The sequence below is a fragment of the Corvus hawaiiensis genome, chromosome 2 (assembly GCF_020740725.1).
Source record: "Corvus hawaiiensis isolate bCorHaw1 chromosome 2, bCorHaw1.pri.cur, whole genome shotgun sequence".
NCBI lineage: Eukaryota > Metazoa > Chordata > Aves > Passeriformes > Corvidae > Corvus > Corvus hawaiiensis.
The window spans coordinates 93318700-93344737 of NC_063214.1; the positions used below are offsets into that span (position 1 = coordinate 93318700).

At 38.1% G+C, this 26038-nt stretch overlaps 1 protein-coding gene across 1 annotated transcript; it reads left to right on the plus strand.

Annotated features, from left to right (window-relative positions):
- Positions 1-2407: 2407 nt before the first annotated feature.
- On the plus strand, positions 2408-22986 carry TMEM182 (transmembrane protein 182). The gene is made up of 5 exons (XM_048294413.1): positions 2408-2761; positions 3152-3251; positions 4649-4747; positions 13784-13921; positions 21887-22986. The coding sequence occupies exons 1-5, from the start codon at positions 2621-2623 to the stop codon at positions 22108-22110; spliced, it is 702 nt and encodes a 233-aa protein (XP_048150370.1). The 5' UTR covers positions 2408-2620; the 3' UTR covers positions 22111-22986.
- The last annotated feature ends 3052 nt before the right edge of the window (positions 22987-26038 follow it).

Below are 26038 nucleotides of genomic sequence, written 5' to 3' on the forward strand. Positions count from 1 at the left end.
ACTATCTATATCTTTGATTTTCTCTGAATAAAATTCTTGAACTTTGAGCTGATGCTTTCTAAGGCCACCCATACACCAGCAAAATGGTTGGGAAGTCCAATTCACTGTGTGGGATTCAGTTGCAAATTAAGACTTTTGCTTTCAGACATCTCCATGTGAAACATGGGTCTTTCCTGCCCAGAGTTGATTGAGGTCTGGCTAAAACACTCAGCGGTGCATCCAGGATGGCCTGACGAGGTAATGGAGCCTGGATTCAGCCATCTTAACAGAGGTAGCGTGGATCACTTTCAGGTGGTGTGGACCTGGCCTGTAGCTGTCACTCAAGAAAGGTGTTGGCCTCCTCTAAATCCCTTGTTATACCTGCCTGCCAAGTGTAGATGTCTTAGACATCCTGGAGCACCTGATTGCAGGAGATGACAGTAAGGCAACCGTACACCTCTTTTCAGATGTTTCAGTCACCATCATGCAGGGTCCTAGTGTCATCCAAGGTGAGAGGGGGTATGTAAGACCCCGCGTGGGGCTAGCAGATATTTTAAAACAGAGAGGGAAATAATGCCCTTCTGGAGGGGCAGCTGAAAGCCAGCAGGATACTCTGGCTACAGCTAGGTGTCTGCCCGAGTGACTGAGCTGAGCCCTCTGAGACTAATCTAGGTTGTGATGAACTGCTCTCTGGCTCCACTGAGCCAGATCACTATTGATTGTGATGGAAAGACATATAGCTTATATGAAATTGTCTAAATTTGGGCATGTTAGTGCTGAACTGAATCCTACTTTTTTTTTTTTTTTTTTTTTTTTAAGACACATTAGAATAGAATTGAACAGAACAGAATAGAATATTTCAGTTGGAGGGGACCTACAACAATTATCTAATCCACCTACCTGACTACTTCAGGGCTGATCAAAAGTTAAAGAATTATTCCAAACCTGAAGTAATAATTTTTACAGCACATTCTATGTGTTCTTCTTTTTCCTGTTTTTGTTTGTTTTGTTTTGTTTTTGTTTTTGTGTTTTTTTTTTTGTTTTCTTTAATAATGAACAATAAAACATCACTTTCCAAAATTAGGTTTTCTAAAACCTCTTTCTGCTGTATCAAAATGAACTGCATCAGTGGTGTCAGAAAAAGCAAATATGACAAAAAGTCTGTTTGAATATTCATTTGCTGCTCTGCATACACTGAAACTCTGAAGTGCAAAAAGGCCACAAAATATTAGATGTGCTTGTGTATGAAATTAGTATAGTATCAGGTTTGAAAAAAATACGATTCGTAACAAATGTGAATATGATTTTGGGCAGATAGTGTAGTGTTATAAAACCACTGAGGACACATCACCAGTTCATCTGTGTAGAAATGGAGGTGGTAGAAACAGTGTTTTCTTTGCTCTCCTCAAGCATGCTGATGCACTGTCCGAACCAATACTGGAAGTAGGAGTCCCTCTGGAGTCTTAAGTCTATTGCAATAAAATGTTGTGACAAGTGTTTTCTGGAGTAAACTGGCTTCATTCGTTTGAGCCCAGCACTTCCCAGTACACGTTATCAATGAATATTTTCTACTCTGGTGATAAATAATTCCAATGAAATTTTATTGGGTAAGGACTGTAGGATCTGTTGCACATTATAAACTCTATAAATTTCTATAGAAGCATGCCCTGTAAGCCATGAGAGATGACTGGGAAGGCCTGCTTGGCATGAAATGAAGTTATTGAAAAAGCCTTTTTCTTGTACAGCGAGGACTTGTAAGTTAAATGTTTTACCTCATAACTTTCCAAAATGGCCAAAGCATGTGTTTGGGAAAGCGTCTTCTTGTTTTAAAAAGATGGAAGTTTTTTTATCAGTTGCTTGAAAGAATTTTTAACTGCATAAATTTTTGATATATGCAAAAAAGATGCATCTGAATAAATAAAGCATTTAAATGTTTTTGTGTTTAGTGTTTGTACAGTTATTACCTTAAATGTAGGATGTAAATTTTTAATGATAACTATTTTTTTTAATATGGGATTTTTCAGAGGCATCTCTTCAGTTTGGCTACCATATTATAAAATTCTATAAAAAATCCTCAGCCTTCATTTTATAACGTAACTTATAGTAACTTCCAAAGTGTTGCAGATGTTTCCTTTCCTGCTAGCATCTAAGGAAACGTTGACCACCAGGCCTGAACTTTGGAAGTCATTGCTACTACTGTGTGCTCTGTAACACCACTCATGTCGATGGACAGAGCCATTGCAACTCCATCTCCGTCTCCAGTGATGTTGATGCACCAGCTGCAGTAATATTTCAAGTCAATCTCTGATTAGTTAGGGGAAGGTCAGCTATTTCTGACTGGCCTCGCCCAGACAGCGAAACAGAGCAAAGCTCTGCCATCAGTGTCCTAAAATAGAAGGCCCTTTTCATCTGTCAGACTTGAGTCAGCCACATGGAACACACACAAATTTGGAGACACAAATCAACTCACAGGGCATTGGGAAGAAGGGCACAGGCAGAAAGTCAAGTGAAGAGAAACTTCTTCAGATATGAGCTGTAGTCTCCAAACAGTTTTTTAGTTATTTGTACAATATTTTTTTTTTATTTTACTGCTAACCTTTCAATTAATTAAGGTTTTGATTTTTTTAAAATAACTTCAATAATGAAACTTAGTGTGGGGATATTTTTTGGAGGCTTCTTTGCAGCTCTGGGGGTTTTGCTTTTTTTGGTGGCATTTGGAACTGATTATTGGCTTCTTGCTACAGAAATAGGAACTTGTTCAGAAGCACCTGAAGATGCTGGGGTTAGTATGGACTTTTTATTTATAATGAGAATTATATATGTAGAATTCTTGGATGTGTTTATTTTCTAAGAATTTACTTCTGTATAAACTTTTGAATATACTCATTTTGACCTTCTGGAGGCTTACAAGCCTGCCTCAAAACCTCTTATAATAATTTGTAATCAGCTCTAAAATGAATTTTTATTTTGTGATACTGCTTTTGCAATATTATATTCTTTCAAAAGAAGAATGACTGTTTATATAGGCTATAGCTGACCTAAATTCAGACAGGTTGTGTGTCATGATGGTGGTGTTTTTTACGTCAACATCTAATTGAACTTAATCCTTTCAGCTGTCCAAAAATTGAATAATAGTGACTTTCTTTTTTTTTTTTTTTTTCTCCCTCTGTAGGGAGAGAAGGCCACTTTCCATCATGAAGGTTTCTTCTGGAGGTGCTGGTTTAGTGGAAGTGTAGGAGATAATAATGCAAGCATGTGGAAGTTTTGGTATAGTAAGTAAATTTTTCCTTTTAAATTATCTGCAGTCATTTTTTCACAAAACTGTTGCGGTTTGGTGTGTTTTTTATTTTTACTCATATCTTACAAATAATTAGATTTCATATAGCTTCTTTGGGGATCAGGTTCTTCAGCTACCCTAAAATAAATTCTTGACGTACACTTTTGTAATCTGTACTATAGGAAACACCAGGACAAAATGATACAAGTTTAGCTATCAGATTACACTACAATTGTTATGGATGCCCTGTTAACCTGAGTACATTCTTAGTTACACGGTCTTTTGCCACTTGCTGTTAAACAGATGGCTTATTTCTGTTAAGTAGGGAAAAAAGAGCTTGGTGGTTAGCCTGGTCCATGAATTTTTCTTGGATAGTTTCTCCATCTACTTCTTAACCCACTACAAGTGGGTTAAGATGGGAATGGGCAGCTCCACTGTGAAAATGGTGTAGGATACATCATCTCCGGAAGAGTTCCTCTATTACATTCACAGATGACCTGTTGCTTTTTTTCACTACGTCCAGGGTTTTAAGACAGATAGAATTCCAAGATCAGATAGTGTTTTACAACCAAAATCTCCCATTAAGAAGTCAAGCAAAACTTCTTCTCCAGTCTTTGACACTCCCTCTGAGGTCAGGAGCTCCCTCACCTTTTTGCAAGATTTCCATAATCCTTGCGAAAAGCAGGTGCCGTCATACAAATTTGACTTCAATAGCCCATATTTTGCTAAATATATTGCTTAGTCTTAGGTGAAAAATGTAATATTCACTGTAGTTAATTTCCACTTGTTATTTATCTGGAAAATTCTGTGGTCAGGAATCTGAAATTTAAATGGGGTTTAAGTTATAGTCAGCTTTTATCTTTCACCAGGAAGAAGTTGATATTTTTAGAAGTATTTAATATAAAGGGTGAAATTACCCTTTTCTTGAGGATATTAATTCGATAGACTAAGCTCATATTTATGGACATTGCAAACTTTCTGAAGATGCTTGATATTTTTGTTCTTTCACAAAAGAAAAAGTAATTGCCTGGATTTTGTTTGTTTGATTGCTTTTTTTAGACATGAAATAATGAGAAGAACATAATTAACCCTCAAATGAGAAAGGTACATATGCATCCTAAAGCATACATATGCATCACATATAAATTGCAGTGTGCCTTCAGCATGGCTCATTTGCTGTCCCAGAGTACAAATCTGTATTGCTTTTTAAGAAACATTCTTGTTTGGATAACAAGACTCGTATCTCTTACTAAACCAAATTCACTGTAAGCTGTTGCCTAGGAAAGAACCTGAAATCTTGACCTATGAAGCTCAGTTTGCCCATTTGAAGAACAGACACGCAGTATTGTAAAGGTGGTAAAATATTAATCTTTTGCTTTCTTTCATTCTTAGCCAACCAATCACCTTCTAAGAATTGTACACATGCTTACCTGTCCCCATTTCCTCTTCTCCGAGATGAACACAACTCAACTTCCTATGACTCTGCAATCAGTAAGTATTGTTTGGTGCAAATGAGTACAATGCCTATAGTTTCAAGAAAACAATTTGGATGCTTCAAAATAAAACAGCCTTATCGCTCCACACAGTTTAATTAACAGAGTTTTGGTATTTCTCATAATTTTACAACATGCATATTTAAGCCACTGTTTAACAAAGCACTTAAATGAATGCTTAGCTTTAAGCATGATGGCAGAATGGAAGTAATTTCTGAAAAAAAAAAAAAAAAAAAAAAAAAAAAAAAGACGTTTCCTTTTTAGTGCTTTTTTTCCCCAATATAGTAAGTATCTTCCTTGGGCTGAATGCATTAAACAAGTACTTCTTGTCATGTATTTAAATAAATCTGGTTTTGATTTTGGTTGGGGTTTTTTTTGTTTGTTTGTTTTGTTTTTTGGGTGGTTTTTTTGGTTAAATAAATAACCACATATGGAAATGTATTGAATTTTTACTTTATGAGGAAGGAGGAGCAGAGCCTTGATGCTGTCTAAGTTTATTTAACTGACTCAGATATATTTCACTGAGAAATCTTGTACTGTAACAGAGAGACATAAAAGTATATATTTATATATATGTGAAAGATATACATTAATAAAAACCTTTGTGTTTGAATAGTGCCTAGAAAGCTCTGTTTTTGCAACATTTAGAAACTACTTAAAAATATCAGGTACACTTAATCAGATTGAGATCTTTACGCAAACATATTTGAAGTAAATTACTTCTGATACCTATTTCATATGACTTTTTAAACAACCTGTGATGTGTGGATGCTACATGTCTCTGAGCTTGCTAAGGTACTTAAGTGATCCTTTCCTGTCCTGAAGCTGTAATTTTGCTTTTGCTAACCTTGAAGTGTCTTTAGAATCCAATTTTTATGCAGCAGACATGAAAAAGAAAATAAACTAGAATTATAATGGTTCTGTTAATCTTTAGAAATTATGAACTGTTTGTCCAGGAGGAATTCAGACCTCACCATTCAGAGATCTAATCTGTAACTTCATAGCACATCTAGAACAGTTTATCTTTCCATTTGAAAGTGACAGAGTCATCAGCTCCTAATAGCCTAGACAGAAATTGTATTCCACCGTTCACTCATACATTCACAAAGGTTCTTCAAATTATATTGCATGATTACACAGAAGTGGACAAACAAAGAAAAAGTAAAGGAGAAGGAATATCATCAAAAGTTTAATTAATTTTAGTTAATATTTGCCAAAAGAACCACTGCTCAAATATATTTTTCCTATCTATATTTCATATTAGGAGATTAAAAGTAGGCAGAACTGTACTATAGATGCTGGTCCAGGTAGAGTATATTCAGAGCCATTCCTGCTATATAAATAGATACAGTTGGATTGCTTTCAAGCTCATTAAAACTGAAGAGGGTTTGAGGGTTTTTTTGCCTACATTTCATTTGCAACATCCAAGCTGAGTTATTTACTAGAACAGGTATGATTGTTCAAGAGTCTTTCACAACTTTTTATGAAGAAGGTTATGTCATCAGCTCTTCTGTGAGTTCAAAACTTGTTTCTCCTTTAGTCTAGTTTGACAATCCTGCCCATGATATTTGGCAAACAAGTTTTTAAAACCTTGCTGCAACTGCAGTCACTAAGTTAAGAAATACTAGAAGGTTATCCTCTTCTTCTTGACTCCCAGTGCAGGAAATGGTTTTCTATAAAGCCAGTTGCAAAAGGCTTCAGTTTGGTTTCATGAATAACATGATTTCATCTATTATTTGTATATCTGGTTGTCTGCATCTAATACTTTGCATCAGCTAAACACAGAATAAAAGGGCACTACCAAAAAATGGAGGTTATTGTCCCATTTTTTGGTTCTGCTATTGTTTCTTGATAAAATATTAACATTTTCATGGCTCATAACTTTCTTGACATACTCTCTTCTGGGGATGATAAAAAGCCCAAATCTTCTCCCCAGGTTTATAATTTTTAGTGAGTCAATCTATTTTAAGTTCTATTTTAAGTAGGGGTGTATAACAAGAAATTTTCTCTTTCATAGAAAAATAAACAGCTGAATAAAGAGCTTTAAACTTCATTAGAAAAATCAAACATGTATGCAACACATTTTCTAAAAATCTCTACCTTTCCATTCAGAGGGCTATTAGTTTCTGAGCAAGTAAAGGCATGTGCCTTTTTTACAGACTATTTGGCTTAAGAGACTTTTGGACCTTATCAGAGGAATTTGAATTCAGCTGCAGCCCCTTGTGCAGTCCCTTGTGTGGAGACACAAGTGTGGTTTGGTTTTGGAGTGTGGTGTCACCATCCAGCTAGAAGAGCTCAGGCAAAGATAAGTTGCCTGAGGAACATGAAATCTCTGATGCTTTTTGAGTGCAGTGTCTGGACCAAGTTCTCTGTTGACATAACTGCTTTGGCTTTAGGAGGAATTTGGCTCAGCGCTTTTCTGGGCCAGATTTCAAAACAGGCTCACCTATCCTTTCTTAGTTTATTTACATCTTTTTGTATGTTGAGTTTGTGTTAAAGCACTGAGGACAGGGAAGTCTAGTGTTAGAATATGCCTTACAAAGATTTAGAGCAAAGGCTCAGTTCATTCTGAGGTACAAACCTAAACTATGAGCTCTTGGTGTCAAGGACTATAGCCTTAGATGGAAATGTAAAGACACAAAAGCCTGCAGGGGTGCTTATACTGGAGATTTCAATGTATACTTTAATGTGTCAGATATTTTTTAAACATTACTGTTAGATGCATGATCAGCTTCAAAGAGTTAGATAGCACTGCTTTGAAATTGCAGTTTGCTATACCTTTTAATCATGGTTATAATGTTTTTGTGCATTTATTGGTTTTGTTAAATATCTTGGCAGAGTGGGGAGGACTTCCCCTAGCTGTACTGTAAGGTATGGTTTCAAAAGCTGTATGAACCATCCTTCACAGTTAATGTGCTGAAGTTCATAGGCCATGTCATTTATCTTAGCCTGAAACAGGCTCTAAATGAACTCAGGGGAAGCCTGAGTCTAGTGACTTTCTGTGATGGTACAGAGGTTTAGAGTGACAACTATTATAATGTACAGCTCTTAAGTTGACTTAGCACCTCATTGTGTTGCTAGCAGATACATTTTTATGATGATTCACATACGTAAGTGCAACAAACTACAACCTAGGAATAAAAAATAAATTAGACCATGCAATAGAAGTACCACAGCAGCAACCTACATATTCTAAAACAAACATACATTTGCATAATCATAACCAGATTAGTGGCCCCATCAGGCTATTCTGAAAACTTAATATTATAGTTCTTTAATATTAATTAATTGCTAGCTAGATTAATGCACAGTATTATGTCATTAGACTACTTAACACTGATGTTCAAGGGCTATCACACTGTTCTACAGTTCTTTTACTATAGGACAATATTAGGCCTCTTTTTGGAAAATGTGCAAAGTTCTTACTCATGGAAATAGTCCCATTGGCCATAGTGAGATTATTCCTAAGAAAAAGAAGTGAAAAATATAACACTTAGTCACTAATTCATTATTTTTACTTTTGAGGGGATTTTTTTCAACTTAATTTGGAAATAAACAAAAATTCCCTAAGTGTTCCCAAGAGCTTTTGAAGCTGAAGTGGAAGCATTTTAATGGGGCAGCACAGGCACATTAGTTTAATACTCTGATTTGTAGCTGCTAGTGTTGTTTTTCCTGAATCTTAGTATCTTATTTTGTCCAGTGCTGGGCACATTGCCAGCATTTGAAATAACGCCTAATGGATTATACACAATGTTTATAGGACTGAAGCAAAAGTATGATTCAGCAACTGTTAAATCCAAAATGGTGAGATGAAATTTATTGGCAGGTTTGTTAATGGGTTGAAATTAACCTAAAGTAATCTGGAAAATATCAGCAATGAAATCTGAAAATAGAATTTGTACAAGTGAAATGTTAGCAGCAGTCTATTTCTAGGGGAAAAAAATGCTCTTATGTAATACAGTCATATAATTGCCCATGAGAGATTGTAATACAGTACATTTATAAGGGAGAACTCTGTAGCCCCCAAGCAGCAACAAAGTAAGAAACATCTTAAACAGCAGTGTATCCATCCTGTGAATAATGTATTTGTTTTACTGTTAAAGTTATTAAAAAAAAATATTACTAAGGGATAGTAAAGGGTGCTGAATGAAGCTGAGAAAAGTCTTGCAAGGTTTACTGTGTTGCCAGGTATATCTCCTGTGCTGCTGCTGAGATAGGTGATTTCATTTACAGTTGTTTATCTGCGGAGAAGATACTCCTGGTTGAGAGCGGATCAGGCACTTCACCTTTCACTGTATTGGCACTGTGTGTGGCAATACTCTACTTGAAAGGATTTCAATATCTCTTACATTAAATAGGGAGGTAAAAAAAGACATACTCTAAAATACAGTCTGCAGTCAGATGACAGGAAATGTTCCCTTTTGGATGTGAGCTTGTCCGTGATAGTTCAAGGCAACTTTTCCAAGTCATTTTGCCTTGGAAATGTTTATGTGGCATTGTACTCACACATTTCAAAAGGTTTTTCATCCTTATAGTGCTTAATAATTCATATTGATATTAAATTCAAGATTAAGTGGCTGGGGTTTTTATGGTAGACCACAGTACTTGTATGGACTGATGGCTGTGTTTTGAAAACACTTTAACTCAGCAAGGGCAATAAAATACTTGGTATGCTTTCATGAGGCTGATGTTAACATCTCCAACAGTGGAAGGGTGTTGCTTTGAGTCATTTACCTGGCTGTCCCTAACTATTATGGAGCTTCAGAGGCGTGCATGACTGCTGCACAAGCGTGTGTTGTAGGTGACACAGCTCTGTAACTTTTCAAACATGTTATTGCTTGTCTTTTATATCATGCATCAGTAAAATCTTAAAATATGAATCTTTAACTTCAGTTTGTAATCAATGATGTGATCTACTAGATAATAGGCTTTTCTGATACTAGAAAACAAGGCTTTTGGTAATTTTCACACATTTCTCCAAAATTTGGTCCTTTGCACAAACCCAGATACTTCTTCTAGTTTTCAAATAATGCAAAAGTCCCTGGAGGGACCTAAATTAGGATCTTTAGAGAGAAAAGCAAGTAACAAGGGAAAACTACAGGTCATGCAATTTTGGAGGAATATAATGTTCTCATACAGGCTCAATGGTGCAGTTGTGTACTCCTGTTTTCTGCTCAGTCCTTTTTTATTTTTAGGTCTGCCTGTCATTTCCAAGGCAAATGCTGTACTCAACAGAGGGGCAACTTACCAAGACAACTTACAAAACCTTCTGTTTAGCACACTTGCAACACAGAGCAGTGGTATCTAAGATTTTAAACACTGCAGATATGTTTACTTTGCACTCTGCAATTATGACAGAGGGGTGAGGGGTCAGTAGCTCTGACCGAGGAAGCTGTGACTGGTCCAGAGAGATGGTCCCGAAAGAGATCATCTTCCTGAGGTCCGGTGTCTTCCCTCGGCTGCTGGCTAGGAGGGCCCGTGCAGAAGCTGTCAGCTCTTTAGTGATTGTCAGCTCGTGATTTCAGCTCAGCTCTGCAGGGCAGCCTCCAGGCCAGACCAGGGAGAGAGACGAGAGGCCCGTGTAGCTGTTCCGCACGAGGTAGCTTTATTGGTCCGTACTCTGGTGAAGGGGAGCCAGGGACAAACATCTCTCTGCCCTCGCAGGGGCAGGGGGTTACCTTTATAGGGATACGGGGGGGGGTGCCAGAGGGTAAAGGCCAATGGGTTACAAAAGATCTGCATAGGGTCTCCCAGAGGATTCTGGGTCTGTCTTCTTCTCACCTTAACTGAAGAGTAGCTGCCTTCCCAGGGGTCCTGCTGGGAGATGGCTCAATCGCCTTATCTCAGCAGATGTCCCTCCAGGGCAGTGGCTGGGCATACCCTACATAGTGGTTGTACTTTATTTCTTCTGTTGTAGGAAATACTTGGAATGATGCCTGTATTTGAGGTGGGTAACTCTAACATATCTGTGAAGTACTTGGAAGAGACAAGGGTACTCCTTGTCATCTGGGCCCGAACTTGGGATATCCTGTGAACTACCTCAGTGAGACTTGAAATTGTGCAAACATCTATTAACACTCTTTGTAGATACACTTTGTATGGGTACACCAAACCATTATTTCTTGAAACAGACTTTGGATCACAGTGTCAGCCCTTTTCATCGGATATAAGAAGAGTAATTTAAAGCAGCATCTTCTGTTGCATTTTACCTATCATTGTTCATCTCAACATCAGAGCAGCAAGGTCTTTGACTTCAAGAGTCAGGAGACTTAATTTCAACCAGCTCTTTTGTGTCCGTCTGTAGGTGACAGCTAAGCTAAATGACAGCAGTAGGCCTGAGTTGTAATTTTGAATGATTAGCCCTGTAGGAATTGATCTTGCCCATCTAGGCAGAGAAGATGGGAAATGTGGTCTAAGCAAAAACGGTCAGAGTATAAAATAAGTGAAAACTTCTTTGCAGGAAAATGATGGCTTTTTAATTCCCTTACAAAAGTAAAAGTCTAAGTGCTCACTGGGTGTTTCCTCACACCTGGGCCACAAATGAGCTGAATGACTTTCTGCCTTGCAGATTAGAGGGGGTAGTATTTTGCTTGCAAAGTCAAAGATTCGTGAGCAGACTTTGTACCTGTCAATTACGCTCTATTTTTTAATTGATGTCTAATGACAGAATTAGCTTAATAAACAAGTATTAGGATAATCAGACTTTATCCATGATTCTCTAGAGTAAATAACTATTTCTAGAGAAATAGAATGGAACGTTCTTTCAGGTGATAGCTAGGTGAAATCAGTATTTCATATATAATACATAAAATAGTTACAGGGTTGGAGCAGAGGAACAGCTTTTCTCTTGTATAGTTGCAGAGAGGTTTAAACAAATTTTCATCAGTTGTATTTGTACTCCTTTTGTGCTCTGTTTCTAAGAATATTTGAGCATCAATTCAAAATTTTCTCATGAAATTTCACTAAAAGCAGACTCAAAGCTTCCTGTATGAAGAGCAGATAATGAAAATGGATGTTGGTTTTGTAATGCTGGAGAATCTTGTGTCCTCATCCATTCAGAAAATAGAAACACTGCTGCATTACTTAGGTGACTGACCATAATAATAAAAAGAGAGCTTTTTCAAGGTCCATTTTGGCCAATGTGTCCTATTACGTAGTATGACTTTGAAGTACCTTGGGCCACCCACGTAAAAGAGTTGGGTGGTTATAGACTGATTTAGTGGTATTAGGCTTTAAATGAGGAAGTAATGTCCCATGGACTTGGAGACTGCAATGAAGCTTATCAGAGTAGCCCCATGAGTAAAATAATATGAAATTGCTTCAGAAACCCAAGACTGAAGGACTTGAGAGATTTACCTTTCTAGGTCTCCATTCACTGTCCATTTGCATTAAGTGAATCATTTAACTATGTGTTTAACTTTAAACAGGTGCCTAAAATCCCATAAGAGGTATACTATTTAAAGCAAAACACACATTTAACTGCTTTGCTGAGTCATAGCCTTATTTCTTACCTACTATTCCAATAATTTTTTGTTTATGTGGAGTGGAGACTTGGATATGAACCAAACCCCAATTTTAACCCTTCTGCCGGGTACTTTCAGACACATTCATCCTTTTAATGCCCAAATCTGCTGATCAATGTGGTGGAAAATTATGTCTCTGAATGTTTGCCTGGATTAAAAAGGATGTTATTTAAAAAGAGTGGTGAATGTAATGTGATGAGTGTGATCTAGCTAATACATTTACAACGCTAGTGATGTATACTTTAACTTGAGTTAAGCTGGTCAAGTTAAAAACCATAGACTTTTGGAATACATCAGTGGGAAACACAAGCTGCTAATGCCCTAGTGCGCCTTCAGATTTCAGATGAGAGCAAACTTGAATCATTGTGAATAGCTGTCTCTAACAAGCTGTATGAATTTGAATCTTTCAGGATATGAACTAGTATAATAGTTGCTTGGTTGTGTTTTTCCGTAACAGTAAGTAGGTGCTGTCAGATGATAAGTGGCAGTTTCTTTTGTGATACACTTTTCCTGACTTGCCAGCTGGCTTATATGCTTTCCCTCAGTTGGGTGGAAATGTTTTTCACTGACTGAATTGTCAGTGCTTCAAGATTTTCAGATCTGACGATGGAGATCTTTACAACTCATAATTTTACTAATGGGTTGTGTTAATGTACCAATTTTTAAATTCATGGGAGAAATTTATGTCACTCTTGTAGCATTTGTAAAATGATGACTTTGTTAAATGGATGTGCAATTAACCAGCTAAAAACTAATTGTTAGAAAGACTCTTTTGGCCAGAGTATGTCACAAAACTCTCAGCTCATTTATCACCAGCTGCATCCATTAATTCAGCACTGCTTGGCACTGTCTAACAGGGGCTTCTGAAACATCACATTTTAAATTTAATAAAATACAAAGAGCTTTAGAGCAGAAATAGGCTGGTTTAAAACTTAGCTGTTTTTCAGAAATATGGTTTACATTTTTTTAGTTTCTCCCTGCTCCTAGCTTAAGTTTCTTTCTGCTGAATATGGGTGTATATAAGGAATATTATCCTGCTGTAAATTGTAAAGAACTTACAAATTGTTATTGGTGATATAGTCTGGGCACTAAGAATTCAAGATACTGCATCTCTCTGCTTCTCCTACACAATTTTGGTAAAATAATTGCATCCTGTCAGTCCAATCATTTATGCCAAAGAATCACTGCTATAGCTTTGCCATACCATTTTCTAAGGAGTGTCAATTTGGTCAAGATGCTATCTTACAAGGTACTGCTAAATATTCAGCAGATGCATTTCATTCACAAGAACTTAGACCCTGTTTTCCATGATCATCAGGTAAGGACTGGTAATCAAACCCAATTTTATCCACATGATATATAAATTATATGCAAAATAGAATTAACGTTTCATTTGTTAATAAGGCAAGGGATAAAAGAAGGGGAAAGGAAAAATCTTTGTTAGCCAACTTGGATAAGTTCTAAAAAACATTGTATATTTTTCCTTTTTCTTCCTTCTTCCTTTTCTCCAGTTTATCGAGGTTTCTGGATGGTTCTGATGCTCCTGGGAGTGCTCACTGTTGTGGCAGCTAGTTTCCTCATCATCTGTGCAGCTCCTTTTGCCAGTCACATTCTATACAAAGCAGGAGGAGGCTTTTTCATCATTGCTGGTGGGTATATTGTTTGCTCAGTCAATTAAAGAGTAGAAAAGATGTGTTATTTCTTCCATTCTCCTTAACCAAAAATTGTATCAATCATGGCTAAAAGAAATAGAAAGCATATGGTTCTATCCTTTGGCTTGTGGAGTGCCTGCACTTGGAGACAATTCTTTCCACAATTATTTAGTCATGAAGCTATTATAAAAGCTATTTTGGGGTTAAGGTAAAAAAAACCCCACGTCCAGGACAAATCATGGAATTACACTGCAATTTCAATCTACTTTTTTTTTAACAGGAAGAAGAATGCATATTTAAGGATCTTGCCTTATAGGATTCTCAAGGGCTTTAGCTAAGGAGAGGGTTTTGTCCATTATCAGTGATGCAAAAGATGATTACAGTGGACTCTGAAGAAGTTGGGAGACAGAACACATTTGCATGACCAATACAGGAAAATGCTTTGGATGTGATAGGACTAAACAGAATAGTTGTCATATATGAGTAAGTAGGAGCTCTAAACCTCTGTGAATGAAAGATAACAAGTAACTGAATTCCCTCCTTCCTCATAACCCACACATACCAAGGAGGATGCACCCCCCCCCAGGATTCAGCTGATATGGACAGCTCACTGGCACGATGTTTGCTTAACCTTGAAAAGTCTGTGAAGACGTTACACTGGTGTGTAAGATATAGTTATATAGGATATAAATGATAGTATGTGCTCCATCACTGTTCTCCTTAGTTTAAAGCCTGGTGAGAGATAGCCCTGTGAGAGCATATTGTGTTACAGGGTAGAGCTACCCGTGTCAGGACCAAAAGGCCTGGGCCCTCTTTTTGCTTCTCATACTGACCCCCTGACCTTGCTTACCTACTGCACCTCTCAGCTCTTCATACACAGCTAGTGATCATTATTCCCTTCCAAAGGACTCAGTGAAGTATAGGAAGTATTTTATAATATTTTAGCTGAAGGAAATCCTGCATACTTACATTTTATCCCTTGAGAATTACTCCTTCACACATAAAAGACGTTCAAAAAATATTCATAGTCTGATGGAGTCTTAGATATTTCAATGCTCTTTGTCACTAATTTGCAGGGCAAGAGCCCATGCGAGTTTTGCTCTTTTTCTGCATTTGTAATGCATGAAAAACCTCAGCTGTCACTAGAAAGTAGCAGAAGATGTTTGAGAGGAAAAGGGCACTTGAAAGATGCCAGGAACTGATGGGCAGAGGTGCAAAACAACGCTTGTGTTCTGCACTCTGGGTCAGTTCGTCTGCCCTCATTTAGGTATGGGAAAGTTAGATCCCAAAGTCTGTACTAGCCTCCCCTGGCTTCCCTAGGAGGCCTTCAAGAGGCTATAACATTCACTGGCAGCAAAAAAAGTAGGTATGTAAGAAGTTCCCCCAGCTGGGGATTCACTTCACACTGAAAGAGGGGCCTAATTGGATCAGATGTGTGTGCTGTGGAGGAACCCTACACCTCTCTTTCCTTTACTGAGAGAATCTAAAAAGATTATTTCTTTAGGTATGTGAAGTTAAGTGAGCTTTATTATCCCAGTGTGTGACCTCGGGTCTGTGTCTTTGCCCCTTTTACCCTTTGTCCCTATAGAGCAAATGTTCTTCAAGGGAAATCCTGATTTTTTACTCCCTCTGTATGTAGTATCTTTCAACTTCAGGACTGTTCTCAATCAGGGCTTCAGAGAAGAGCTATGTTATTTTTACTATTACCATTAGTGTTGTTGAAAAGCAAAGATCTTTAGCAAAATACCGCTATAATTTGTCAAAAAGTAGTGGTGCCAGAAGAAAATAGGAGCCATTCAACCTGCTCAAGACAGAGCAAGATAAGATAGACTTGATGCAGAAGAGATGATCTACTGTGTTCCTGCTGCCCTGACCCCTTACTCTGCCCATCTCCATCAGGACTAGAGATCCTGTTCATTTACTACCTGCCAAATCAAAACAGGACATGGAAGGGGAGAGTGATGAGAAGTGGTGCATATTTACCACTTCTCAAACATGTGATCAGGATGCAGCCAGGGTGTACATCTACTTAAACACGGACCTAATGGGAAAATTAAAAGATGTAATGTGGCTTAGGTTAATGTGACTTAGATCTGGTGGAGTTCTTCTAAGACAGAAACTGGCAGCTTGTTTTGAAGAAAAAAAAGAATTATATACATTATTTTAAAAGAGCCTGGATGCTGTCTTACCGCAAAATTAAAGTATATGTTATACTGTAGAGAATAGTCTTCTGAGAAGAAAGTTAGACAAGATAGTTCTGTGGAAGTTAGGAAGAAGATAAGGAAATCAGTTGTTTTCCTACTTACATGTCTTAAAGTTAGATGAAATAACTTTAATATCTGTTACTCGACAGAATTATTTTTATACTTCTGCAACCTTAACTGAAAAATTAGCAGCGGAGAAAAGTTCTGCCTCAATTGAAGAGTACGGCTTGTAGCATGGTCTGCTGTGACATCTTAGGGTTCAGGAAGTAGCTGAAGATATTTTTGGTAATGAGATTCATGCCAGCTGTTCAGTCATCTGAAAGATGTCTTGTATGAACCAACTGCTTAAATTTCTATTGTCAACAGTAAGAACACTCAGATGGACACCTCACCTTCTGTGTGATAAGGTAGATAGGCTTGCATTTTGGAGAGACCCATTCAAGAAGCCTAAATGGAGATCCCGAGTGACACAAAAAAATTTAGGTTGTAAAGGACCTCTTGTGGCAATCAAGTCTGACGTCCCATTTAGAGCAGGATTGCCTTCAAAAGTAGATCAGGCAGCTCAGAGCCTTATCCAATCAAGTTTTTAAAATCTCCAATAATTGATGTTCCACAGCATCTTTGGTTGCTTGTCTCAGTTTGACCAACTTCATTGTGAGAAATGTTTTCTTTTTTCCTTGTTTTCACCTGAAATTGCCCTTGATGCAGTTTGTGACAATTACATCTCATCCTTGCAAGTCTGTAGGTCACTGAAAAGTCTATCCCCATCTTTTCTATAACTCCATTTAGAAAAATGAAGACTGGATTCTTTTCCAGACTAAAATTGCCCAGCTCACTCAGCCTCTACTTGTTCTCCGTTCTCCTAACCATTTTGGTGGTCATCATCTCAGTTTATCAGTATCTCTATTTCACCAGGGGACCCCAAACTGACATAGCTTACCACATATAACACAAGTGTTGAACAAAGGGCGATAATAGTATTTTCAAATCTGATGGTGGTGTTCTTGATAATGCAGCTCTGTATGATATTAATTTTTGTTTCTGCCAGGTCTGCTTGAATTCTTGTACACTTAGAGGGGCCATTCTTGTCCTTTAAGAAAATTGCCTATGAGGAACACCAAGTTCTTCTAGGCTTCTTCGTCCTTTAAGGCAGCCTTTGCTCTTCAAGGCAGGCTCTCTTAGGATCTTGCCTACCAGTTCTCTGCACAGTTTGGAATGTGTTCTCCTAAGTTCTGGGTCTTACTCACTTTCTGTATTCCTCCTAGGATATTAACCTTTGCCATTCCATGGCCATTATAACTACAAGTAACGCCGCCTATCATTTTCCTGACCCATTTTTCCTTAATTTGGAGTAGAAAAACTTTGTAACCTTATTAACCACCTGAGGCCACAGGTGAAACTACAGCTGCAATACCTGTGGGGAAAAGTGAGTATCAGTTCAATGATACCACAGTAAGTGACTTAAGTGCTGCCTTTGCAGCCTCACCTCCCTGTCTGCTACCTCAGAGGATGGTCCAAGAGCAGCTGCAGTACTGCAAACTGTAAGACACCTTATAATGTCTTCAAAGGTCACAGGAATAGAAGGGAAAGCTACCATAAAATGATCTCTTAGATTAGCCTTCAATAAAGTCCATAATTACCTTGTGCCTCTTTCTGCTTTGGTGGTGGTGAAAACTGTCCTCTTGTACTGATGCCAATAAGCAATATTCCAGGATGTGCACAGAACATTACGGAATCACACCCTGGTGAAGAAGCAAGATTAGAAGGATGACTCCTGCTTCCTGACAGAAGAGTGAAAAAACTTTAATTTGAGATCCTAGATGAGGACAAAAATCTCTTTTCAGACATGTACCTACTTCCATAATTCTTACATGGGAAACTCTGCATGTACTTCAGCAGAAAATGTCAACTGTTATTTTTAAATAAAGGTCGCAAGAGGCCAAGGTAGGTGGTAGAATCTGAAATAAGGACAAGAACAGAAAAATGCATTTAATAAAAAAATATACACATAAAAGTTTTCCACAAGTGAGATAAAGAGTTCTAAACTTCCAGGCAAAAGTAAAAAGCTCACATCATTCTTTCCAGCACCTGTTGTCTTCGTGTCTGCATAGTAAAAGATTCATGCCATAAACAGCCATTCACTATTGACAAGTGAAAGGCATTTCTACGTGGGAAGAATCAGTACTAAAGGCCAGCAAACTGCTTCTTGAATTCACAGACATTTCTAAAGGTTCTGTATTCTTTCTCCTCTACAATATGCACAAGTATTTGTTTGAAAGAAATTCAAAAGAATGAATGTGAAAGACAGAAAAGAGTGACCTCAGAGAAGTCCATGTCTTATCACACTGCACAGAACTGTGTTTCAAGCATGTGTGTTTATAAGAAAAAAAAGCAAAATGAAAAAAAAAAAAGAAAGAAAAGGAATAGAAGGGAAGTATTTATTTGTCTTAATCTCTCTCAGACATATTTCATGTTCTAGGAATAATTTCCCCCATCATTCCTGATTCATGCAACTGCTGTTCTATTTTTTGTTCATTAAAAGGCAAAGGCAAAAGGATGCTTGCACTCTATGAAAAAGGTCTAAATGCCAAAAACGTAGAAATGTAGCATAGCACACACTGTTCCTAAAAATATTTGCTTCAAGAAACTGCCGAGATTTTTTCAATCTCAGTAATTTTCTCGTGGAGTTTGGCTTTGAGAGTTCATGACATTCACAATAGATAGTGCAAGACTTCAGGAGCAGATTTCTCAGGATAAATATATATTCAGTAAACTCCTGTCTAAGCGCATAATGCCTGTGAAATCATAACTCTGTGAAAACTAGACAAAAAGAGTGCTAATGAATGAAATACTGATGGAGGCAACAGGACATGGTCAGTTTTTACTTAGCCTGATTCTATAGTTCAAGATATTTATTGAACATGCTAATACTCCTTTTAATTAGTCTCCATTAGCAGGTGATGAGAACCCTTAAATACTCCTTTAGTGCCTTAATTAACTAAGACGGTTTACATACTCTTCCTTTGTTTTTCTTCCCTTTTAAGGAAGAACATTTATCTCTGCTTGACATACATTTCTTCTGCAAATTTCCATACCCAACAATTTGCCACTCACAGGTGTAACAGCTTGCTGTGAAATCACACCCGATGGATGATAGATTCCCTGAAGCTGTTTTACCACTGGCTGCACTGGCTTGCTATTTTGCACCTACATGGTGTTGATTCTAGTTTAACTACCTAGGTGTTGCTTCAGAGTGCCCGAAAAGCAGGGGGTGCCCATTTCTCAATTAAGGCACCTTTGATGCTGTTTTGTTTTAATGACAGATGTTTCTGACTGCCCTACATAAATTTGCTTCTACCCAGGATGCCAGAGGGCATTCCAGATGTGCAAGGCCTGGTTAAACTTACCTGCTGCTATAATAATGGAATATGCATTACTACTTTTTGTAATTATTATTGTTTTGGGCCAAGTTTTCCCCAAAGCAGAGAATGAGTAGAAGACTAGTTTCAAAATGCATAGGCACAGCCAGCTGAAGAGGTAAATTCCAATTCCTTATGGATTTTGCCAGATTATTAATGTATCTTTCCAAATCTTATGGCTATAATTTTTTTTTTGTTCAAGTTTTGAAACCTTGAACAAAATCCATGTATCTAATGATTCATTTTTTGAATTTGTCCCTGAATCTTTCTACTTTTAAAATCAAAATTACTAGCTCTGTTTGGTTCTAATTTTCCTGTGTTGCCTACATTATCTGTTATCATTAGATGTTTTGTTCTAGGAATCTTCTGCTTAATTTGAATTATATTTGAAGAGTCTTCAATTTAATTTCTCATTCTTCATGTCTGGCCCTAAGGCAATCCTTTCCTCTGATTGTTTCAGTGGTTTTATGTTTAATACAGGCACAGTACTAAATTCCATCAAAATTGAGTTTTACTTAGGTAAAATACTTTCAAAATTGAATTTATGCCTCTTAGAGTTGTGTTGGGTTTTTTCAAACTTTGTTAGGAATTTGAACCCTAGCAAAAAATGTAATCCTGGAAGTGTATTTCAAAGACACAAAATGTGTCTGCCTCCTTCTTTATTCAGTTTTTCTACTTTTATTTCAGCCTCCTAGAAACTGCAGATCCTTTGGGAATTTCAGTTATGTTTTGATCATGCCGCAGGTTAACTACTTCAGCCCTTTCTTTGTTGGTCTTCAAAATATAGTGTTTATAAGGATTGAACCATGAGTTCTCACCTATCAGATGTTCAGGATGTATGTAAAGATATCATATTTTGTCCATAAAGCAATAACAGGAAGATCATCAAATCACCAGGTTAAGATGTTGTATCAAACCTGCCTGGTTTTGTCTGCCTCAGGTGAGGGGGTGAGGACAACAGCTGCTGGGGAAAGGAGGTTGTGAGGCAGCATCTCTGGTTGGGGATGGGGAAAGGTAACCATCAAAGGTTACCAGGACATGTGGATATGGAAGCAAATGGCTGGCCATGGGTGCTTACAAAGTGCATTTGCGGGTTTTGCCACAAATGTCACATTTGTTCAAGGTTGCATTGCAAGTATTTAGCAGGATGGAGAAGAGACCACAAATACCTTTAACTTACAGTGTGCAGCCTCAAGTTTGGCAGTGAAGTGTTCCCAGGACTATGCACTGACTTATGTTTTAATGAGGCACCTAAACATCCTGGGATGAAAACACGATGGGGTGCTGTCCCTCAAATATTTTAATGTTAGAATAGATGGTCCTGCTGCTGCAATGCTGCTGTGACAGCTGGAGCTCAGGGAGCAAATGGGTACAGGCTGGAGCATGCAAAAAATTTAGACTCATGCCCTCGGTTCTCCAGCAAATCTTCTTCTGGAGCATCTGTGCTGCAGGCTTGCATTTCTCAAGTGTCCACATTCCTCTAAAGTGAAATGAAATATTAGGAATGCAACTGATACTTTGGAAAGCACTTTCTTCTTATATGTCCTTCTGGTGTATAGTAACAAGGAGATTAACAAAGTTTGTAAGGACATGTGCTCCTGTTACTATAATGTATAAACAATTCAAAGGCCTTTCAGAGGAGAGGCTGGGAAAAGGCTGTGAATTATGTGGTGGATTAATTTCAGGAAACTGTTGTATGCAATTTGAGATTATTACTAATAGCCTGTTTCATAGTTATTATTTAATTATTGTTGGGCTTTGTTCCTATACCAAGAGCTTCTTTTCTAAATGTGGATGATTTTGATTTAAACATATTTGAATTTTGCTGCAAAATATTTGGGTAGAATATTCTAAAGTTGTCTGTTCTAAACACAGCCCTTTTCATAAGAATAGAGAAGCAAATGCAGAGAGGTGAAGAGGATAGAAACATTTCCTACTCCTTTCTATATCTCATCCAAAAGACTGATAAAAACAATGCCAGAATTTGGGAAGTAAAAGTAGATTTTTTTTCCCCCAGATTGTCCCAGTCCATCCCACCACCTTCCCCCACCTTGACCCCTGAATTCAAACCAGTAAATATCTGCATGAATTTTTTCCTTAAAGTCTGCCTACCAAAACCAGATATCTCCTTTGTCATGGAAGTATGCCTTTCAGGGCAAATCAGGAGCAAGATGGACATAGTTCTAGTTAGTGGAAGCCAAAGCCAAAAATTATCCAGTGGTGGCTGACTGTGCCATGCAGACAGGACCTCAAGCATTGATGGATTTTTAGGTAATACAGTAAATGCACCCAGCATCTGTCTCTCACTCTGTTGTTAAAACCTGGTGTTTCTTTTCCAGGTGTCTTGTTTTCGCTGGTAGTCGTGATGTATGTCATCTGGGTCCAGGCCATGGCTGATCTGGAAGACTACACAAACACGAAAAAAATGGATTGTCCAGACTTTGCTGTTTATGTACGTTATGGCTGGTCTTTTATGTTGGCTCCTATAGGAGTGTTTTTTGCTTTATTAGCAGGAATGCTGTTCTTGTTGGTAGGGCGTGCCATTTATTTACACTCAGACTAGTCAGGCACCGCTGAAGGGAATACAGCAATACTTGTGAAACTTTGTGACAAGTGTAAACTGGAACACAATTTTGTACATTATTACCATTATGGCAATCCTAAGTGTGCAGGCAGACTTCTGGAAGTTCTCCTATTACTTGTTTAAGGGTAAAGGACACAAAACTCAATAGAGGACGAAACCACCTTTAGTCCCAACTAGTTGTTTTTAGTTCTTTAGATACACTTGTGGTTCTTCACACTGTACTATTAGCAGCATTTTTGTAGGTTAACAAACAGAAGAAAACAAAAATTTTCTGCAAGTAAAAGGCCCACATGAAGTGGCTCAAATCAACATTTTATACATTTATCTTTTAGCATTTACACTGTATTTCTGTTTGTAGAGAATGGCACAAGGTAGATGAGAAGGCAAACATTCAGACACAGTAATTTAATCTACCTCCTCTCCTGCTTTCCACTACTTGCCTTAGCTTTAATGGCAGCAAACATGGCTGCACTTTATAAAAATAGAGTGCAGTTGTTCATGCAGCATCCATAGGAAGAGGATGAGAGAGAAGATAATTTCCATGAATGTGTAAAAGCTTAACTGTTCTATTACCCATTTCTCTTTTCTGTATGCATTTGAAAGCTGTGTACTTCTGTATTCTGAAACCCATGTGTGTTGCATGATTCTGTAAGCCAAAATGCCGTAGTACAATCACTATCTGAAGTTATGCCAAAATTGTATTTTGAATTATAGCATTATTATTTTAATTAAGTTTTAACCCTTTTATTTTTCAGTGGAACAATTGGCTCCTCTAACAAATATTTTCATGGTTGTGTAAAATTAATTTTTTATTAAAAAAGGTTTATTATCAAGACAATATCTAGGACATAAAAATGTGTGTCTTATGCAGCCTTCATTTTCCCACATATTAAAAGTCTGCATTATAAACCAAATCCAACTTGCCTACTAGGCTTGCTAGGGAAAGCAATGAGCCTAGCTAAGACAGCAGGGGAGATGGATTTGGTTCTGTGTTGTAGGAGTCATTGGTTCTGTGTGTGTGTGCGTGCACATCTGTGTGGAAGATGGGGTAAGGATGAGACTGTAGGCATGGTATGGAAAAGGTGGGGTTGAGTTTTAACAGTGGGGAAACTTTCTGGCATTGGGCCCAAATAGAAATTAAATCCATCTGAGAGTGTGCTGGTTTTCACTTTGTAACTCAATGCAGAATAGTTTGGGGCTGATGGGGAAAAGTAAAGGCTGCATGTCGGTTTGTTCTTGTTCATAATGCTTAATTCCACAGCTGTTATGAATACTGAAAGCATTGCTAAAAGGCAGGAAAGGAATGCCCACATAGAAGATGTGGTGGGCCAGATTGGATGTTACTTCCATTTTGGGAGCTTTCTTGATTGGAAGCTTTCCAACCTTTCCTGCTACTTATTTATTTTTCTCTCATCAAGATTAGTGTTATACATTATAGAACAGGAAGACAACAAGAGTGGGAGGTAGGGAAGCTGGGACTCTGAGGTTTAGAATAATTACCAATTCACAAAAATATTTTTATTGGCAAATAACACAGTTTTTTTAATTACTGTGTCAGAGAGTATGATGGGTGAATTTTAACCAAATATTCATAAGCGTATATATGAACGCCACATAAATGATTGCCATCCGGAGAACATTAGGGTTACACCATAATGCCTTTGGTTAGTCAGGAAATGCTGAAATTAACCCTGCTCGTTGTGCATATGGTATTATATTCCTGCCCTTAATTACACAATCACATACTGTTTCTCAAATAATACACCCTGTTGGTATTTGCCCTCTTTACAGTCTAGGACACTCACTGGTAATTGTGAAGGTAAACTCAATAATCAAGAGTTATTGACTAAGTACCCCTCCCAAACCCTGTCTGCTTCTCTGCAGGGGAGAGTCCTTCTCCATGAGAGCTCAGAGGGGGCAATATGCTTGAGCCACTTTCTTGCAGCTTTTGGAAGCTGGAGGAATTGAGAGGTGCCTCAGAGCTGGACCTCTTCCAGCAAACCCAACCATGTGTGCAGCAGCAACTAATAAACTCTGCAAGGAATGAGCCAAAAGCTCCTGTGGTGCCCTTAATTCAGCCCATGTGCATCTTCAGAAGGCTCTCCATTATGCAGCTAAATTAGTTACACTTTTGTGTGCAAGACGTCCTCTCTTGGAGGCAGCCCTTTGGGTCAGACTGTGGATGTAATGGCTGTTGAAGATCCAAGGTGTTTCTGAGGATTCCCTTAGCAATGTCTGGAAGCCTTTCCAACACCAGTAGAAATTGCTTGCGTCCTCATTAGTTCTTCACTCAAACTCATACTTTGGCAGCAGTCTGTAGCTCTATCAATTTGCTTTTAGTGGATTCCATCTTAATGGAAGAACTGAAAATCAGGTTCCTTCTAAAATGGTGGGGTTTGTTTGCTCTCTCCAAAAAATGTATGTAGGTAAGCACGTGATACATAATAAGTAGTTGCTGCAGACCAAGGAGTGGTGTTGAGGGTGGTGGGGAGGCGTTTCTGGATGGTTATTGCCTAAAAGCATAGTTTAACTCTTGTTCTTCTGATTTCATTAAAGAGCTATGTGCAGGAGAATGGGTTTGTAAGAACTTGGGGAAGACAGGCCAGCTAAGGTGACTTGCTCTGTGGCATTCTTCCAGATATGCTTTTGTCTAGAAAATCCTTGGCAGGGATGCAGGGATTTTCATGAGAGCTGAGTAAAATATTGTAAAGGGGATTAAAAACTCTAATCAAAATATTCTGTGAAATTGGTCAAAGAACTGTGTTCCCCACAAATCCGTAGGAGTTTGGGAGTTTGGTTGTTTTTTTTTTTTCCCTTAATAATTTCCTTGCTGGCTTAATAGCCTGTGATCATATGGGAAGAAAAGAGATTTATTTTTTTAAGACATGGGTTTGGAAGAGTGATGGCAAAAGGAAGAAGAGTAAATAAGAAGCATTTTCTGATTACTTTCAACCTGTAACTCATCCATTTGTCCAGTGCAAACATGGCAAGGACTGTGACTGCCCACAAAGGGGGCAGTGTGAAAATGAGGAGAAGGAGGTGAGAAAGGAGGGAGAAAAAGATGGGTGAGTGTCCCTCTGTGATGCTGTCTGCCAGCCCTCTGTGCAGCTGTTTTTGATCCCTGGGGGATGCACTGATGCAATGTGGCAAAGGCAGCTGCGGACAAGACCAGTCAGAAAAGGATTTGCCCCAGTTCATCCTTTTTACTCATTTGGGTGGCTGCTGTGAGTTTTGCTGGAGCTGACTTTCTTTAAATTTGTGGCTGTTTATTGGCATTTACATTAATGAGGTAAAGCAGTGTTCTCCTTTGAGGAAATGCAAAAAAAAGTCTGCTTTATTTCTCCGCAGGGTGCCTACCTGCTGCAGCCGAGACTGTACTCTGTAGTGAGCTAGTAAACTGCTAGTAGGACAATTGTAAGTAGTATCTATTGCTGTCTCCATTCTTGCAAAATCCTGGCTGTGGAGTATGTTGTGCTTATTATCTTTTACGGAGTCATGTTGAACATCTTAAATGAGCTATTTACCTTCTGATGCAGCAGCTGGCTCTCCCCTGGCTCTCCTATTTGTCCTTTTGGCAGTGTGATTCCCAGGCAATGAGGACTAGATAAAGTATGTTCACATGAAATTCTGCTGTGTTAACTTACAGAAAGTCTGAACTGATGCAGCTGAAGTCGGTGGAGACACTGAAATTAAAAACAGAAGTCAGTCATCTATAATCAAAAGTGACAGAAGGGATGAAGAATCACAAGTATTTACAGCACCACTTTTCCCTGTGTGTCTCTCATTCACAGTTTAAGACCAATACTGGTCTGTCTTTCCAGTCCTTATGTGCCTTATCTACCCAGGAGACGTGATAACAGTAGTGGTCAGAAGAGCCATTTGACTCGAAGGTAAGAAGGAATGGAGG

Coding starts and splice junctions, on each gene's coding strand:
- TMEM182 (XM_048294413.1), top strand. CDS start 2,621: ATGAAACTTAGTGTGGGGATATTTTTTGGAGGCTTCTTTGCAGCTCTG. Junction 2,762..3,151: donor AAGCACCTGAAGATGCTGGG/GTTAGTATGGAC, acceptor CTCCCTCTGTAG/GGAGAGAAGGCCACTTTCCA. Junction 13,922..21,886: donor AGGCTTTTTCATCATTGCTG/GTGGGTATATTG, acceptor TTTCTTTTCCAG/GTGTCTTGTTTTCGCTGGTA.